Source organism: Mus caroli, unplaced genomic scaffold, assembly GCF_978045245.1.
Source record: "Mus caroli unplaced genomic scaffold, Mus_caroli_1 scaffold_2, whole genome shotgun sequence".
NCBI lineage: Eukaryota > Metazoa > Chordata > Mammalia > Rodentia > Muridae > Mus > Mus caroli.
Window position 1 is genome coordinate 105,853,094 of NW_028227257.1, and position 19,450 is coordinate 105,872,543.

Sequence of the window (19,450 nt, forward strand, 5' to 3'; positions counted from 1 at the left end):
TACTTTCTTCCACATTGGTGAGGCGATACACGGCACACTAAAGTTTAGCTCTCTCCTATTCTTTTAACTTTACAAAGCTGTAACTGAAGATCTTAGAATTTAGGGGATTATCTTACAAACTAGATACCATGTCTATGCCTTCTTCTCTGCTGGTGTTGTCAGTGTAAACATAGCACATTATTATATCTATTGCACTTTGAAAATCAGAAACATTTTCTTCCTTAACTAAAGAAGAAAAACCCGTAAAAGTGATTGAACACAGGATAGAACATAAAAGCTTTTGTTGAAGTTTCCCTCCTTGTTTTGCCTATGGAGCGCCCCCCTTCCCCCCTATTGAAGTGTTGTTATTGATACTTGCAGTTGACTGGAATACAGCCTTCTTTAGGTCGTTTTCAATTCTTAGGGAAATACAGCACTACTGTTTAAGGGGGCCCAGTTATTCAGAGGTTTTGGAGATTGTTAAGAGTGTAATTTTGGAAAGCTCAGCCTTTGTTGCTACCCCTTAGCTTGAAAAGACCATCCTTATCCTTTCAAGTTCTTCTCATGCTGGTGAGGTAAGCGCCTAGTCATGAAAGGACCCTTTTTGACGTCCAAGAGCAACAGAAACAAGCCTAAAGCCCTCATGGGGTATGGCCAGGCGGTGTATGTATGATGTCTGTCTCTCTCTCCACTTGGCTGGGATGGCTTCTTCTGAGCTATGCAATGTAAACCTTTTTGCTGCCTTCTGGATGACAGCTGATCTGGGATCTCAGGTACCCTCTCTTTTCCAGACACACAGGTCTCGACCTTCAACGTCCCTCCCCTTTGTCCTCCCTACTCTTCTCTCGCTCAGGTCTGGGACAATCAGGATCAGTTTTTTTTTTTTTTTCTCGGCGAGACTGGGGCGTGGGAGTTGTTCACGAGAAAAGGAGGCAGAACTAGTAAGAGTCAGTCGGAACCGCCCTACCCTGTGGTGCCCGGAGGACGGACAGCCTACACTAGCGCGGAGGATACTCAGCCTAAATCCTCCGGCCACACCCGCCACTCTGAGGCACCAACGGCTGGGCCGGCCGGATCACGTGATGGGGGGAGCGGCGCGCGCCGGCTGCAGCGCCCATTGGCTGGCGGCAGGAGCGCGGGGTTTGATGGGAAGGCATTGGCCGGGCCCAGCGCTCTTTCTGTAGGTGCTGCTGCCTGCTCCGGAGGCTCTACGCCGTGGCGACCCAGGCTTCCCCGAGTGGACGCCGGGGCCGAGCGGCGCCCGCTTTCCTCAGGTAGGACTGTGAAGGGAGGGCCGCGTAGACGGAGGCGCTCCGGACTGCGGGAACCAGTCTCCGGGTTCCTCCGCGCGCCGGCCCGGGTGCCTCCGCCCCTGCCAAGTGGCCTAGAGCTTGGTGGCGGCTGGGGACACGCCGCGGGGCTGCTGCCCTCCGTACACTGTTGCCGCCTTCTCTCGTGGATCGCCCTGAACAGCGGCCCGAGCAGCTCCGGAGCGCACGAGACCCGGCTCTGCCTCCCCCGAGGCCGGTGTTCTTTCCGGGTATGTTCTCAGGGATTCCGCGCAGTGGCTGTTTAGAGCCCGAGCCCTTGGGCCCCCCTGTGTTAAGAAGTGTCAGAAGATCCCAGAGAGCACATCCCTAAGCTGAAATATCCACCCTGAGAGCTCCGATCACCTCCGCATCCACCTGAGCTGGCACGACGGGAAGGTCTGAAAACTGTCAGTGTCATGCTGCTCTGTTCGCGTGTGGGCGTGGATTGTGAGCGACTTAGAGGAGCTGCTCCACAACCATTGTACTTACTTGTTGGAGGGACAGCGGCCAGTCTGAGGGGTGGGGTAGGACGAAGGTGCGTGGTGACAGGAGCGACCCGGGAAAAGCAACTCCAAGGGGCATCAGTAGGTTTAATTCTTTGATGGTGTGTTTGCGGACGGAGAGTTCGGATTGGTGAATTTATTTCTGCGTGCAGTTTTAAGCAACACCTGCGACTCACTGAGTTTTACGTGTTCTGTTCTTACTTTTTGGTTTCTGGTTTGTGGTGCTTAGAGCCAATTGTTTTCTGTCTCTGTGGCCTCAGTCTTAGCGTTGACAACATTGTCTAGAGGTGTGATGGATGTGAGTAAATTTAGTTACAGGCATATGTTCAAGCTGGCAGGCAGGACTAACACCTAGTTACCAAAGGTCTCCATAGTGCCTTCTTAGAGGAACAAAGTTGATTTCGAATATGAACCTTAAGCAAGAGTGGTTCATTTAAAAGTGAAGTTTTAAAAAGTTCCTTGACATCTATTGGGGTCACCATAGTAATGATGTTAATAAATGTTTATGGTGCTTATATGTTGGAAGAATGCATGGATAGGTGACTCTAACAAAGGTATGAGTTCATATAGAAATCTCCCTGTCAGTCTTTTTTATTTTTAATTTTCATATGTATTTATTTTGTGGTGGTCATCTCATATTAAAAGTGCTTTTAGAAGTGTGCTTATCATTTATTTTTTTGGGCAATAAACCTGGTGTAAGATATTTCAGAGTTGCCTATTTGGACATTTGAAAGCGATTTCGAACAAATCACATTTAAACCCAAATTGTGTAGTATAATGTGGAGGTGCTGTTAAAGGTGACTAGTTTATATTTAAGTTTGGAATCAAAGGTTAAAAACCACAAAACTCCATTTCTTTTGTTGTTTTCTATGAAGGCTTATAAGTTTATTATAATGGGAAGTGCTTGAAAAATACTCTGCTTTATTTATTTCCATGCTAGGTTAAATGAGAAAAATATTTTCAGTAAAAACACAAACTTATTTTATACTTACAGATTTTAAATTATGAAATAATTAAAATATGCACTCATTTAATGGAATGTTAGGCATATGCTTCATTTAGATATTACATGTGTTTTTGGTAAAAGCAATAGTAGTGGCTAAAATTACCTAAATACTATGTGCTAAATACTGTGCCAAGTGATAAATAAGTTCACTAAATTTATACAATTCCAAGGAATGTAAATATTTTAACTGCTTTATTAGCCAAAGCTGAGAGTTTAAGAACTCTCTAAGTTTAAGATCATATAGCTGGTAAATGGCTGAGCCATGTTTTGAATCCTTATCACATTGTTTTAATGTGATTTGAAGTGAGTTGAGAATTCAAGAAAAACACTTAAGTTTGAGTGTGAATAACAGTAGAAAACATCATCAGTATGGTAGAGGGCTGTAAAGGTTGGGGGCACTCAGATGACCCATATGGTGGGTCACAACCATCTGTAACTCTAACACCCACTTCTGACTTCCCTGGGCACAAGGCACACACATGGTGCACATACATGCAAGCAGAATACTCATACACATGAAAATAAATCTTAACCCCTCTCCCCCCCACCCCCCCACATTTAGATGCACTCAGCCCTTAAGGTCATACATGCTAAGTCCCATTGTGATATCAGAGCTGGAAAGAGACTGCACTTGTTTGGGGAAGCTGCGTGAGGAAGGGAGTGATTCATGCTTCAGAAGGAAATGCTAGAGTTACTGGGCAAGAAAGTAGAGATGGATTAGAAAATGGCAATAAGTACAGCAAGAAAAACAATTACGGGTAATGACTATGTTATCAGGCACTAGGGTAAGTCAGGGCAGAGTTAAACCTTTCAACACCCTAGAGGATTCTAACTATCTGTCTTTTGCAAATAAGGAAATTGAGAAACAGGGATATTTAATCTTTTGGCTCCTTTTTTTTTTTTTTTTTTTTTTTTTTTTTACAGTAAGTGATGGTCAGTCAGAATTGGAGTAAAGGAAAGGACAGAAGCAATGGGTGTGATAGAGAAATGAACTCAATACTATAGAAAATAGCTAATCTTCCTGTGTTTCCCATTTGTTAAAAATACTGTCATATGTACATTATAGTAAGTCAGCTTTAATAATACTAGAATTTGATAGAAAAGTTTCTGAAGCAATAAGAATCGATTGTTGCTATGCTTATGAATATGAAAGCATGGATTTAGTAACTATTACTTATATTTCAGAGGGTAAATTTAAAAGCACAACTTCTTGCTTCAGGGAGCCTGGAGCTAAATCATTGTTTTTTTAACAGCAAAACATTTTCCAAATAAATGACTGACATAAAATAGGTATTCATTATGAATTAAGAACATATTTCATATGCTCATTTAAAAAATAATATGCAGTAAAGACTATTTTAGGCTAGTTCTAAAAGTTCTAACGGAAACCCTAGGAATTTAGCAAGCCATTTAGCTTTTCTCAAATGCAAGTGTAAGCACTCAGATTTAATCTGGTAGGGATTGGGCTACCTGATGATGCATTCATTGCCATAAACACTGTCTCTTGTTTATAACTCATTTTCCATTTTAGTAGCGTTGCTTACCAACTATTTGAGAAGGTTCAAGGTACTCTCACATATTTTATTTAATTTTGTTTTTATTTTTCTGTTTTATGGTGCTGAGGATTGAGCTCCGGGATCCATATGTACTAGACAAATAAATGCTCTACTTCTGACCAGCATCCCCAGCTGTTTATATTGTATACATAGACATTCTAACCTATAAAGCTATATTCCAGCCTATGCTATATAAGTATTCTTCATTTCTGACTTCATGCTGTTTGGAATGATTGGTTGCATTAGAAAAAATAAATAAAACTAAAATAATGTGTCTGACTTTGCTACCTAGTATCTTTGGGGCTTAGCATATTACTTCTGTAGCCTCAGGATCTTAATTTGTGAAGTAGAGGGGGACAGTATCTAAATGATAAAATTCTTGGGAATCATTTGTTTTAGAACTTCTTAGAGATCTTGTGCCAAGTGTGTAACTGATGTTGTTATTAATTTCAGACAGTAAAAGGTCAGTCTAAGCCAGGTGGGACATGATAGTACAGGTTTGTAATTCCAGTCAGTACTCAGAGGCTGAGGCAGAAAGGTAGTTGAGGCTAGGCTAGACTATATAGAAAAACCCTGTCTCAAAAAAATCCAGCCAAAACAGAATTTGGTCTCAAGGTATGATGGTTACAAGCTTGGAAGGGATACACTTCTTTTAGAAATGGAAATACGCAATCTAGTTGTGTATGAAACACTGCCAGATATCAAAAGCCAGTTTCAAAATAGTGTGGCGATGACCGAGAAATACAAATTAAGTGATCATCTAAATTTCTTTACTTCTATCTTTCTTGGTAATTATTTTTAGAATCCTAAGATTTTAAGATTTGTTTAATCTTGACTCAGAGTTTATACTTTTGTTCATTAGATTTCCAGAATACCTCATAATCACATTTTAGAGTTTCAAATACTGAGCAGGAGTATATATATATATATATATATATATATATATATATATAAAACTGGATTAATATTTAGTTTGCAACTTAATTGTAGTTTGTAAAATTAAGTTAGCATGCTGCAGAGTGTTTTAGAACAGATAATATTTTTGTCCATAAGAAATTACTTTGTAAATGAAAGTACTTTATAATTAGGCATTCATTACTTTTCTAAAAAAAGAAACTCTTAAAATAGATATGCCTTGAGATAATTCTGACATATAAATAGTATTGCAGTTCTTACTGGGTGCTGATAATTATTTTGTGATTATATTTATGGTTAAGATATGTGAGATATACCTATGAAAATAAGTGTGTGTGCATGTGTGTATATGTATGGTTTTACACAAATAATCATATACTTGTAGCCTGATAACATATCAATTTGAGAGTATAATATTACCATTTCAACTTAAAAGAAGAAGAAATTATAAAATGATTATCTGTTAAGTTGATTTATGATCTTACTATTTCTGAGTCTTTATATAACATTGGAGAATCATAGATAAACAAAGAGAATACACAGCTAGCTGAACTTAAATTCACCTAACTTGAGAGTCTTAGAAGTTTAGTAACATATGCTTAAATTGGGTGTTGAGCAGCAGTATTCAGAAACAGAAGTCTGAAGATAGAGGGACTTTAGGGCTTATTTCTTATGTGCTGTGGGGCAAATCCCTAGCTTTCTTGTTCTCTAATTTTTTTTTCCTCTAAGGTGTTTATACTAAAAGGCTGCCTTGTGATAAACTATTAACATTACTCACTTTAATTCACAAAATTAAGGCTCAGATTATTGAATGATTTATTTTTTTTTAATAATAAGAACAATATAGAGAAACTATTAAAAAGACCAGGAAATCTGTAGGTATGTGTATACTTTCTAAAGTGATTTGTCATTAAAACTAATATTTCAAACTCTATTTTTACTTTTAAATATGTCCTTACTTTGAATATACCAATGACTATCGGGATTAGAGTTTTAAGTGGAGGCTAACAAATAATTTACTGTATTTTAATGTAGTATTGCAACATAAACAATTTAGAGAGAATGTGTTCTATATTTAATTTAAAAATTTTAAATATTTTACTTTGTTTCTAGCTGTGACTTCTTTTGGACAACTCATGATATTTATTATAGTGCCAAGTTTCTACAAATAAAAGATGGGTGGATTATTTTCTCGATGGAGGGTAAGAAAACTTTTTCTGTATTGCTAATTTTTAAAATCTAACAAAAAGCATTACAAAGATTTTCACAAAGTTATCCTTTAGAGTATACTTTTGAATGAGTTTGAAATGATATATTTAATTTCATTTTAAGTCCATTAGAATTACTTCTTTGGATATTATTTTGGAGTTCTATTTATATTATGGGTATCTACTATGTCTAGTAATTTATTTTTATTTATGTATTTTATACAAGTAGTTTTCTTATAACAGTTTCATACTGCCCAAGTTCCAAGTTTATTCTAAAAGTAGTTGAAATTAAAAATTTTATACCATACTTACAGTTTTTGTATACTATTCCATCTATCTAATCTGTCTGTCTGTCTCTTTTAGAGACAGGGTTTTACTGTGCAGCCTTGAACTCACAGAAATTTGTCCTGCCTCTGCTGGTATTAAAGGAATTTTTGTTTGTTTTGTTTTGCTTTTTTATTAGCATGTCACATAAATTTACTGATACATTAAATATGCTTTTGAGAGTTATAGGTTGAACAAAATTAAAAATGCAGATTTTATTAGATAAGCCTTTAGAGAAAGTATCTCAAATTTAGAGATATAAAATATAAATTATATTGATAAATACTCTTCTAATGTAAGAAGAGATAATGTAGTCTAAGATAAACTAATTTCCTTATTCCTTATAATAGTAGAGTCTAGTAATACTTGGTAATTTAGCTTCTGACTTGTTAGATCCATGTTTTAGATTTGTGTTATATTGACTTTCTTCCTCTTTTAAAAAAATCCCCCCCCAAAACAAATCCACAGGTAAAATAACATATTTATTGTATGTTAACATGATGTTTTAAAGTGTATACATTACATTGTTTAGCTATAGCTAATTAACATATGCATTAACTCACATGATTATATTTTTTTGTGGTGAGAAACATTCCCTCTGTTAGCATTTTTCAAGAATATAGTATATAGGGCTAGAGAGATGGTTACGTGGTCAAGAGAACCTGTTCTTGCCAAGGACTAGAGTTGAGTTCCCAGTGCCCATATCAGGTCATTCACAACTGCCTGGGGCTCCAGTTTCAAGGATCTGGCACCTCTAGCCTCTCAAAATACCTAAATTCGTGGAACTACACACAGAAACATATGTATATGCATACTTTAAAATGAAATAAACTCACAAAAAGAGTAAGTTATAATGATAATTATAAGCTGTAGTCACAATGCACCATCTGTAGAACTTGCTCTATGTATTTTGTATCCCTTGACCTCCAAAGCTTTCAACTCTTCAACTCTCTACTTCCAGTTCCCTTAGATTTTTTACTTTCTACTTCTATGGGATCTCTTTTTTTCATTCCACAGATGAATGAAGTGACTCCTCTTTAAAAGTCTTTGACAGAGCCAGGTGGGGGGTGCTGGCACGGGGGTGGGGAGTGGGGGACGCTGTTTATGCCTTTAGTCCCACACTTGAGAAAAAGAGGCAGGTGAATGAATCTCTGTTAAGTGAGAGGTCAGCCTGATCTGCAAAGTGAGTTCCAGGACAGCTAGGGATGTTGTTACACAGAGAAACCCTAACTCAAAGAACTAAATAAAACAAAAACAAAAACAAAAAATTATGACAGACTGAGAATTAATTTATCATTTTTTATTTTTTTATTTGGTTGAATTATATGAAGTTGCTGATATTCTGCTTTGACATACAAAAATGGCAATTTTTCATGATTCAATCTTACATTATCAACTCTTGTAGGGATATAATACTGTTATAAATATTTTCTCAATTGCCATTTGAACCATTCTGGCTTATATAGAAATACCTTTGGCAAATAATCTCTGCTATTAGAAAGTCTTCCTATATACTCTTTAACAGTTTCATTTTTCAAAAGCTGTGTACTTAGGGCTAGAGAGATGGCTCAGAGGATAGCGCACTGATTGTTCTTCTGGAGGCCCTGGCTCCATTTCCAGCACCTCGTTGGTGGCTCACAGCTAGCTATAACTCCAGCTACAGGAGATCCAGTGCCCTATTCTGGCCTCTTTGGCACCAGGGATGCACATGGTATATAGATACACACAGGCACATATCTATAATCATTTAAATCAATCAATCAATCAAACAAAAGAAAAAAATCCCCTCTGGAACTTTGGGAATCACAAGGAAGGTAGTCTATTTTTTTATTTTTTTATTTATTTTATTTACCTCTAGAGCCCCGTGGGGACTTCACTCCTGAAATCAGTTGGTGTGCTGCTAGCACAGAGCCTGAGCATTACTGAATTAGACTATATTTAGTTCCTGAATCTTTTGGTATATGAATCCCTTTGGGTGAAAATATGTTTCTCTCTATAAAAATCTGTTGAGGTTAAGAATGGTAAAAGTAGAGCTATCAAAGTCGAAAGTTTCAGAGAAAGTTATTTCAAGAATCTTACATAGTTTGGTAATTATAGTTTTTCAATTATAGTTATGAACAGATAGACAGATAGCTTGGTAACATTGAGAAACCTAGTTGAGAATTAAAATGGTCCTTAATGACTACATAAGTGTGTTTTTAACAAAATGTTTGTTGCAACAACTTTTAATGCCAGGTCTTATTCTGTCTCTAAAACAGGCAAAACCTTCAACAGTAGAAGTTCTAGAAAATATAGATAAGGTATGTTCTTTGGCTCTAAAGTACTTTAATGTATTTTAGATGTTAATTAAATATTACTTTAGTAATTTTATATTGGAAAAGAGATATGAGAACCTAAAGATGATATAGAACAGTGCTTCTCAGCCTTCCTAATGCTGTGACCCTTTACTACAGTTCCCCATGTGTGGTGACACCAATGTACTTTGTCAACTGGCTATGAAGTTGTATCTGTATTCTCAGTTGTTAATGTCTGTGCCTCTGGTGCCAGGCTAGCAGAATAAGTAAAGTAAATGTTTGTTGCTCTCTTACCTGCTCCAAAAGAAATGGCAAACTGCCATGGACGAGGTCACCTTGTCTTCAGTGCCAAGGGGGCGAGACAGAGAGATGGGTCAGGTGTTGTCCTGCTGCTGATTGGTTCAGACTCAAGGAGTAAAGAGTGAGTCTTTTTGCATAATGAACTGGCAGCTGGAGCTGGGCAGGAGAGAAAGAACCTGAACAGGGGGAGAGCCATGTGGAGAGAAGTTGGATGAAGTCTGATGGACAAGCTGAGGGACTTCCCCAGCAAACAGCCTTATACTTACAGATGTCTCCCTGTCTTTATTATTAGAACCCAAGCAGGACCCCAAGAGCCCAACAATATCAAATTATTTTGTTGCTACTTCATAACTGCAATTTAGCTATTATGAATTATAGTGTATATAATCTATATCTGATATATAGAACATTTGATATGTGACTCCCCCAAAGGGGTTGTAGTGACCCACAGGTTAACAACCACTAATACAGAGGAGTCCTGAGAACTATGAGCTGAAAAAAAAAAAAAAAAAAAAAAAGAAATCTGAAGTCTTTTAGTGACTTAAGAAGCCTGTATCAAGTAGTAATAGAACCCGTTAGAATGCAATTAGAGCTAACATGGTGTAAATCAATGTAACAGGTAGTTTAATAAAGATTGCAGGCTACTGTGCAACAATTATATAGCTTTAAATTTTTTTCTTATTTATAATGTTTTGTCCTTCAGGATATTGGAAGTAGTGACTACACTGTGAAATGATGTAATTTCAATCACTGTTTTGTTTTGTTTTGAGATAGCCTCACCATATTCTGTCTTCTGGCTGAAAACTGTCTATTTATATCAGGCTGGTCTTAGACTTGGAGAAATCTGCCCGCTTCTGCCTCTATGTGCCAGAATTAAAGATATAGGCCACCATACTTAGCCCAACTATTTTTATTCTTTTTATTTTTGTCAGATTTTTAAAGGCCGTATGTGGAGAAGTTTTATTTTCTTGACTCCATAAATATTTGCTGATGCCAATTTCATTTCTCTAGTCTTTGGCAATAGAGTGATAAACAGATAGATTAAAAATAGTATTTAGGGGCTGGAGAGATGGCTCAGAGGTTAAGAGCACTGACTGTTCTTCCAGAGGTCCTGAGTTCAATTCCCAGCAACCACATGGTGGCTTACAACCATCTGTAATGGGATCTGATGCCCTCTTCTGGTGTGTCTGAAGACAGCTACAGTGTACTCACATATATAAAAAAAAATCTTTAAGAAAATAGTATTTAATATTTCAGTTTAAAAAGTAATTGTAGACTTATTTAGTTTTTAACTTCACTTTTAGTTTACTATTCCATATGTTTGCTTTAAAATGTTAGGGCATTGAATTACATTGAATTTTAGGAATCTTATACAATCTTTCTGTCATGTTAATTCTTTCAATTTTAATTTTTAAATAATTTATGAGACTTCACAATATGGAATACTTTTCTCTTAACAGGAAATTCAAGCATTGGAAGAATTTAGAGAAAAAAATCAGAGATTGCAAAAATTATGGGTTGGAAGATTAATTATCTATTCTTCAATTCTTTACCTGTTTACCTGTTTAATTGTGTACTTGTGGTATCTTCCTGATGAGTTTACAGCAAGACTTGTCATGACACTCCCATTTTTTGCTTTTCCTTTGATGTAAGTATTATTTTTGTTGATCTTTTTCTTTTTTGACCAGATAATTTTAATTTTTTTATTATAAAATATTAATGTCTCAGGTTGAATAAATTCATTTTTGCAGTTTGATAATTATTTTTTTTAAATTGTAGGATAATTTCTACTTTATAACCCAAAGGTATACCTGAGGATATCACCATTGTTACTAGTAATGTATAGTTTTCTGATAGATGGCCATGATTCCTGTAGGGATTGGGCATGGAGCAGGGGAGGTATTGAGTGGCAGAGGCTTGTAAAACTGAAATAGTAAGTATTCAGATGACTCTAAATGTGTATCTTTCACCCAAACTCCTCTCTTTAATTATTGTTAGAATCAATAATTTCTTCCTTAAGTACTTCATAGTCTGGTATTTTATAGGAGGTATATCTCAACTGAAAATTTTGGGGAACAGGTTTTTCATTTAATTAGCAAACATTTATATGGATAACAGTTGTGTAGACATTGGGTTATATTTGTGTATTGTGAACAAAATTGAAAAATCTTTGGCTATAGATCTTAGGCTATGTGTAAAGTAATAAATATGATTAATGTTATCACAGAAATGCAAAATGCTATGAGAACAGGGGCCCCAACTCAGGCTTAGTGTTGGGGGTCTAGAAAGAGTCTTGATTGTAAGTTTTTAGTTGGTCTGAAGCAGCTTAAAGCAACACTCATTCATTATATCAGAGCTCTGAAGTTTGAAATTCAGGCAGCTTAACTGGGTCTTTGCTTAGAATCTCATAGACTGGAGTCTCTAGGGATGAGACAGTGGTCTATTCAGAATCTCAGGAGGGAGGATCTATAGATCTAGGCTGTTGGTCAACTTCTGATGCTCTTGATATACCTGAGTAATCTATGATAATCTCCCACTTTAAAATCAGTAACTTTGATCATAGCTGCACAGTCCTTCACAACAGTTGCCTAGTGTGGGAAGCCACATGTGCCGTTGCAAAGTGGCACAGGCTTCTGCTGGCCACCACGCATACATAGGCAGGAAAGTTTTTTGCCAAGATGAGGTTTTGAGAATTGACCAAAATTGACCAATCAGAAGAGAGAGAAATTGACCAATCAGAAGAGAGAGAAAGTAACCAATCAGATAAGAGAGAAAGTAACCAATCAGATGTAGGAATGCAAATGAGGTTGTAAGCATCAACCAAACACAACACAATCCGGGTGTGAGACACGCCTCTCCTTGGCCTATATAAAGCAGCACCAGGGCTGGGCTGAGGGTCTTTTCGCCTCTGCAATCAAGCTCTCCCAATAAACGCGCAGAAGGATCCTGCAGAAGGATCCTGTTGCAGCGTAGTTCTTGCTGGTCGAGTCGGACGCGCGCAAGAGCCTAGATTACTGTGTGATTGATTATATAACCAAAGGCTGCACTAAGAGGAAGGATCTCAATGGAATTGTTTACTACAGACTTCTGAAGAATTGATGTCTGAATTTGAGACTTGCAGAATGGATTATGTATAAAGTATGTCTGACATGGTGGCAAGAACAGTGGTAGCTGTGACTGTAGGAGTGTCATCACATTGCATTTGCAGTTGGGATACAGAGTAAGGCGAATGCTGTTGCTACACTTGTGTTTACCTTTTCATTAAGTCTGGGACCCAGCCCAGAGTGTGGGTCTGTCTACATTTAGTTAAGCCTCTTATACATGTCTGGATGTCTGTTTCCTGAGTGATTCTGAATCTAGCCAAATTGACAAGATTAACCATGGCGTTATTTTAGCCACTGAGAGTGTAGCTTCTAATAAATTAGAAGGAAGTAAGAGTGGATCTGGAGTAGGAAGCTGGAAGGATATTGTAGTTGATAAGGGAAATGATGAATGCTTTGTATTTGGTGGGTGGGAGAGGAGCAGATGGATTGAGTGAAATTGATGGATTGGAGGTTTAGGAAGTAGAATTGAGAGGCTTGGTAATTGGATATGGGGTGAAGAGGAGGAATCACTTCAAGGATAAAATTCAGGTTTATAGTTTGGAATATTTGGTTGAGGGCATTATCATTCATCAACATAGTGAATAACAAGCGGGAGGAGGTTTGGTGAACCACTGTATTTTCCTACTGGAACTGTCAAATGGATGGCTAAATATGAGTATGAGGTTTAGAGAAAATTCAATAGCTAAAAGTCAGGCCTGTAATCCCAGCTACTTGGAAAACCGAGGCAGAAGGATCACAAGATTAAGACCTGCCTGGACTGTAGGGGAATTGATTTAGGCTATGCAGCCTACTGAGCACCTGTGTCAAAAATAGAAAATACAAAAGGTCTAGGGGCTATAGCATATTAGTAGAACATTTGCTAGTATATGTGAGGCTCTGGTTTTGGCTCCTAGTACCACACCCACACCTACACACACCCACACACACCCCCCCACACCGTTCACACGGTTACCAAAGCCATCATCTCTTTAATTATTAAGTATTAGGCATCTGCAATGTGTTCAGTAGTGATCCAGATCACAGTGATGTGAAAAGTAGTGGTAAGATTCTGCTCCCTGTAACTTGAATTCCTCTGTGATTGGGCAGATAGAAATAGAGATAAGTTAACAAAGACATACAGTTAATTGGAGAGAAATGTGTGCAATAAAGGATATCAAGTGATGTGATTTAAAATAGGTTTCTTTACAAGGGTCCTGGAAGGCCTCTTTTTAGGAAGTGGTATTTGAATTGAGCATTAAGTGTGAGGAACAAGTACAGAAAAAGTTGAAGTTTATGAAGACTATATGGAGCATATAGTGGCACATATACCTAGAAAGTTCTATATAAAGGATTATTTAAAAAATATTAGTGGTAATTCTTTCTAATGGAATGATTTTAAGTAGTTCTTTTATTCTATATGTTTTCTGGTAATGTTTTAATTTTTTTTAAACATCTGTGTATACTTTATATTGTTAAAAACAAGGTCTAGGAGTTGAAGGATTTGCTTCTAAAACTAGAAAATAGAAAATGTGTAGACCGAGAATTTGAGTATATAGTTTTTGAGGGGCATAGATGACAGGCATATTTGTAATGTGTGATGGAGAGATAAATGCTGTGAAGTGAGGTTATGGAAAATCAAGCTTGGGAGTATGAATTTCACAGTAGGTGAAGTGGGAAGAAGCTTCTATAGTGGAAGAATAACAAGATAGAAATTATATCAAGAGGGTCACATATATGCTGTTTTATGGAGACAAAAGTAAAATATCTAGGAAGCTGCTCTATAAGGTCTTGCTTGATTTCATTTTTGAGACTGGGTTTCACTATGTACAGTGGTTGGCCTGAGACTCACAGTGTACACCAGGCTGACCTTAAACCTACAGAGATCTGCTTGTTTCTGCTTCCTGGTTGCTGGGATTAAAGGCTTGCACCACCATTGCTTGGCTTAATAAATGTAATCTAAAGATAAAGGTAAATTGGTCTGCCCAGTAACATTAGATATGAATAGATAACTTAGAAATATTCTGAAAGTTAAAACTGGTAGGATCTGACAGGAAGAAATGGGATATATAAAAAGTGTCAAGAGTGCTAGGTCAGGTTTTGGTTTAATCTTTAGTGCAGGACATATTTCCAAATTTGAACTCCAAAACTCATAATCAACTTTGCATGTGTAGAGTGAACACGTTTATGTGTGTGCTCTGTGAGACCTGAAGTTAACTCACGTCTAACATTGCAGTTAGTTTCTGGTTGTTGGCCTTGAGCCTCCTTACTTATATGCTAGGCAAGAGCGCTGCCTCTGAGCTGTGCTGCCAGCCTCTCTCTTAACATCTTTATTTCCCTTTCTTAAAGAAATATTTTGGTTTTTTTTAAAATTCCAAAGTAGAAATGATTTTATAATGCTGAGCTCTTTTACATTGCTTCCTTTCTATTTTTCATAAAATGTAGGGAGAAAATAAGATTAAAAGTATGAGATACTTGATTGATTTAAATATTTTAATAAAAGTAGGAAAAATACTCGAACTTTACATTCAATTCGATATAGCAGTTTGATTTTCTGAATTTAAAGTGTAATTTATAAATCTCTCATTAGAACTCTGCTAATTCTAATTGTTGCCCCAAATTGTGCTTTGCTGGATCTGTTACTAAGTCACAAGAATTACTTTTGAGACAAATAAATCACTTATTATTATTATTTTATTTTTTGAGACAGGGTTTCTCTGTGTAGCCCTGGCTGTCCTGGAACTCACTTTGTAGACCAGGCTGGCCTCGAACTCAGAAATCCGCCTGCCTCTACCTCCCAAGTGTTGGGATTAAAGTGTGTGCCACCATTGCCTGGCTTTATTATTTGTGACATTGGGAATACAGTGGTCAAGTATTAAATGTTTTCTACTGAGCTGTTCTCTTAGCCTGAATCATTTTTTAGAGTTAGAAAAACTGTATTACATGTTCCAAGTGTATTTAATTATCAATTTGGCATAGCCCAGAGTCATCTGAGAAGTCTCATTTGAAGGATTGTCTGGATCGATTGGCCTATGGATTACCCTCTGGGGGATCATCTTGTTTGCTAATTGATTAAAAGGGCCCAGCCCACTGTTGGGGTATCTTCCTTAGGCAGGTGGTTCTGGACTGTATAAGAAGGCTGCTACGTGTTAGGTTAGGAGCAAGCCAGTAGTTCCTCCATGCTTCCTACCTTCTTCGAGTTCTTGTTTGAGTTCGTGCCCTGACTTCACTCAATGATGGATTGTGATATGTGACGTATAAACTAAGTAAAGCAGTCCTGTCTTCTGTTACTTTTGGTTAGTGTTTTATCAGCTGTACAGAGGAAACTAGAACACTCAAATTGTGTGTGTGTGTGTGTGTGTGTGTGTGTTTTGGGTCAAGTGACTTCTTCTACCATGTGGGTTCTGGGGAATGAATTTGTTCTATCGTGATCTATGGTAAGAGCCTCGGCCCAATGAGTCATCTTCTCTTAAGGTCACCAGGGTTCCAGGTTTGACTGTGCACGGCTCACTGCCCCATAGTCGTCCCTGCCCATGAAGCATTTGAGTGTGTGTATGTAGTGATTTAACCCAGTGCCTGTGCATGCTAGACAAGAACTCTTCCTGCTTAGTCACACCTCAGGCCTATTGTATCATTTATAAGCAGTCTTAGGTATTCTTTGTCTCTTTCTTTTCTACCCTCTTCTTCCCTCCCTCCATCCTTCACTTCCTTTTTCCTTTCTCTTCATCTTCATCTTCTTTTTTGATTTTTGAGACAAGGTTTCTCTGTGTAACCCTGGCTGTTCTGGAATTCACTCTCTGAGGCAAGGCTGGCTTCTGATGCACAAAGATCCTCTTGCCTCTGCCTTCTAAGCACTGGGATCAAAGGTTGATTTTCACCCCTCAACCCCCTAGTACTAAGACTCAAACTCCCTGGGCTTTTTCACATATGCTAGGCAAGTACTCTACCATCCTCTAGCCCCACTAAATTATAATCAAAATGGAACATTTAGTTCATAGACATCATTAGGCTTTGTCACAGGGAGGGAAGGTCTGGGTATACTTAGACTTTTGTAACCATATTATGTTGACAGATATGCATTGCTTTAGGAATTGTTTTTTTTTTTTTTTCTTTGAAATAGTGTCTGAGTCCATGGGACCTCTAAGTAGTAATCCTCTTGAGTGACAGGAATATAGGAGTGTACCACATGCCTGCCAGAGTTGGCTACATAGACACACATGCACACGCACACGCACACACACACACACACTTTTTTTTCCAGTTGTTCTGTGTGTGTTAGGCAATCATTCTATCTCTGAGTTACATCCCCAACCCTTTCTTTTTAGTTTTTATTTTGAGACAGGGTCTTGCTGAGTGAATCAGGCTGGCCTTGAAGTCATCCTGTAGCTTGGACAAATCCTGGAACTTTTGATTTTTCTACTTCAGCTTCCTAAGTGGCTGGATTAAAGGCCTGTATCACACATATACATCATGTATGTGAGTGTCCTCTCCTCCCCCTTCAATTTTATGTGGTGTTTAAGATCAACTCAAGGCCTCATGCATGCTAGGTAAATAATTTACAGCTGAACTGCATTCAGTTCTGGTTGGTTCATTTTACAGTGAACTCCTTTATGTGTGTGTGTGTGTGTGAGGTGTGCGCCATGCATGCTAGACAAGCACTCTTCCACTTAGTTATACTTCCAGCCTATTATATCATTTATAAGCAGTCTTATGTCTTCCTTCCTTCCTTCCTTCCTTCCTTCCTTCCTTCCTTCCTTCCTTCCTTCCTTCCTTCTCTCCTTCCTTCCTTCTCTCCTTCCTTCCTTCTCTCCTTCACTTTCTTTTTTCTTTAGACATTTTATTCTCTATAATTTCAGAAATTAGTTACTATAAAAATTGATATTCCCAGAGGAGTTACCATGGGTTTCCTCCATGGTGTTTTTGTTTGTTTGTTTGTTTTTAAATTAAGATCTTTTTTTAATTGTTTTCTCTTACAGTGGGACTCTGGGGAAGAAATTTAAGCAAGGGAATTGAGAAAGGTGCTCATGTTCCTGTTTCTTTTTTTATAGCCTTACTTTAATTGGAAGCTGTTAAGAATACTTTGATCTTAGTTACTTTTCTATTGAGGTGACAAAACACTATGACCAAGGTAATTTAGAAAGAACTTAATTTGGTGCTTATGGTTCCCAAGGTTAGAGTCCATGATGATCATGGCAGGGGGAACATGGTAGTGGGTAGGCAGGCAGGCAGGCATGCATGGTGCTGGAACAGTGGGTAAGAGAAAACAACCACAGGGCAGAGAGGGCACAGTGGAAATGACTGGGCTTGTTGAAACCTCAGAGCTCCCTCCACTGACACATAAGACCACACCTCCTAGTCCCTTCCAAACAGTTCTACCAACTGGGGACCAAGTATTCAAATATATGAACTTATGGAGACCATTTTGTTCAAACAACTACATACAAATTTCATTCTTCTTAGCTACTGGATATTTCCTGAGTTTAGTTAGAAGACTGGCAAACACAGCCTTTTAAAATAAGTTCAGTCAGCCAGCCTACTATACCCTCCCTCCATCTCTCTCTCCCTCCCCCTTCCCTCTCTCTCTTTCCTCCACGTAAACACCCAGGTGTAGAGATCAGAGGACAACTTGAAGGACTTGATCTCTCCTTCTATCATGTGGGGTCCTGGAGACTGTATTCCAGTCCTTAGGCTTGATGGCAAGTGCCTTTCCCCACTGAGCCATTTAAGGGTCCTATAACAGAATGTTAATTTTTTCTTGTGATGAGATTCTATTTGTCATTTTTCTTTTTATGGATCTTGTTTTACTTGGCAAGTATAAAAACGTCTTGCTTAGTTATATGCCCCAAAGCTTCCTTCTGTGTCTTTCTTTCTAAGCCTTTTAAAAGAAACACTTTACACTTAAGTTTGTAATGTATTTTTAATTGATTTTTGTATAGGGCTGAGGTGTTGGTTGAAGTCTCTTTAACCCCAGATACTGCCTAGTGGCTGATTTATTAGAAAGGAGCTGTACCTTTAAAAATGATTTTAATAGATCTTCTTAAAGTACAGTGTGTCCATATGTAAGGAAATGTTATATTGAAACCCATTATTTTATACAACTAATCTGTGGTAATAAAATTAAAAAGGTAAGTTCTCTTTCTCTAGTTGTCTTTTTTTTTTTTTTTTTTTTTTTTTGTGGTGTTAACATATGCACCTTCTATTTTATTTGTCCCTGGTCTGTCTCTTTTCATTATTTTCAGTCAGAAACAGTTTCAAAGTCAGCTTAAATTAATGATTAGGTTTTATGTTATGATATAGTATGGCAGTCTCCCATTGAGTTTCTAGTTTTCAGTTTAGTGCACTTTCCTGATAGGAGGTAGGTTTAGTTTTGAAATATAATGTACTTTAAAAAGAAGTTTTTTTAATAAAAAAAAAAAGACTTACCATATGTTTATTTTTGTGCCAGTTATTTGTGCGAGACTTATTTGGGATTAATGGAATGTGTTCTAGATTGACTGGAATTTTCTTTATTATCTAGATTTTCGTGTGAAATTTTATCCTTTCCCAGCCAGTGAAGTTAGGCAACTGTATTTTCTCATGGGTCAGAATCCCTTTTCTCCTTCCCTGTCATAGAAATACTGACTGCTCTTTAGAAATAGAGCACTTTTGAATAATTTATTTTTTTTTATCTCTTCCTTTTCTTTAGTTATGTTTCTTATCATTTTGCTGACACGAGCTGTAGACTGTACACTTGGGAAGGTTTATCCTGCTGGCCTCTCTGTGACTATTCTGAAGTTCGGGTTTTATAGTTGCAACTCCATTCTTACCAGAAAAGGCGATTACAGTTTTATTCTTATCTTGTTTGAATGATTTCTTAGGCTGGAATTGGGTGAGAATGGAGAATGTGCTCTTATTAGCCCTTTTACACACACACACACACACACACACACACACACACTTTCAAAACCATGTCTGTTTTTTCATAAATTTCATTGA

At 37.5% G+C, this 19,450-nt stretch overlaps 1 protein-coding gene across 4 annotated transcripts in view; it reads left to right on the forward strand.

Moving 5' to 3' along the window:
• Nucleotides 1–622: 622 nt before the first annotated feature.
• Nucleotides 623–19,450, forward strand: part of Lnpk (lunapark, ER junction formation factor) — a 64,041-nt gene continuing 45,213 nt past the window's right edge. For 2 of the 4 annotated variants that reach the window (XM_021155619.3, XM_021155622.3), the window contains exons 1-4: nt 1,119–1,253; nt 6,383–6,471; nt 9,060–9,101; nt 10,856–11,043. In XM_021155619.3, the coding sequence (XP_021011278.1) occupies nt 6,445–6,471; nt 9,060–9,101; nt 10,856–11,043 (257 nt within the window). In that variant the 5' untranslated portion in view covers nt 1,119–1,253; nt 6,383–6,444. The other 2 variants (XM_021155620.3, XM_029472767.2) reach the window with 2 other exon arrangements.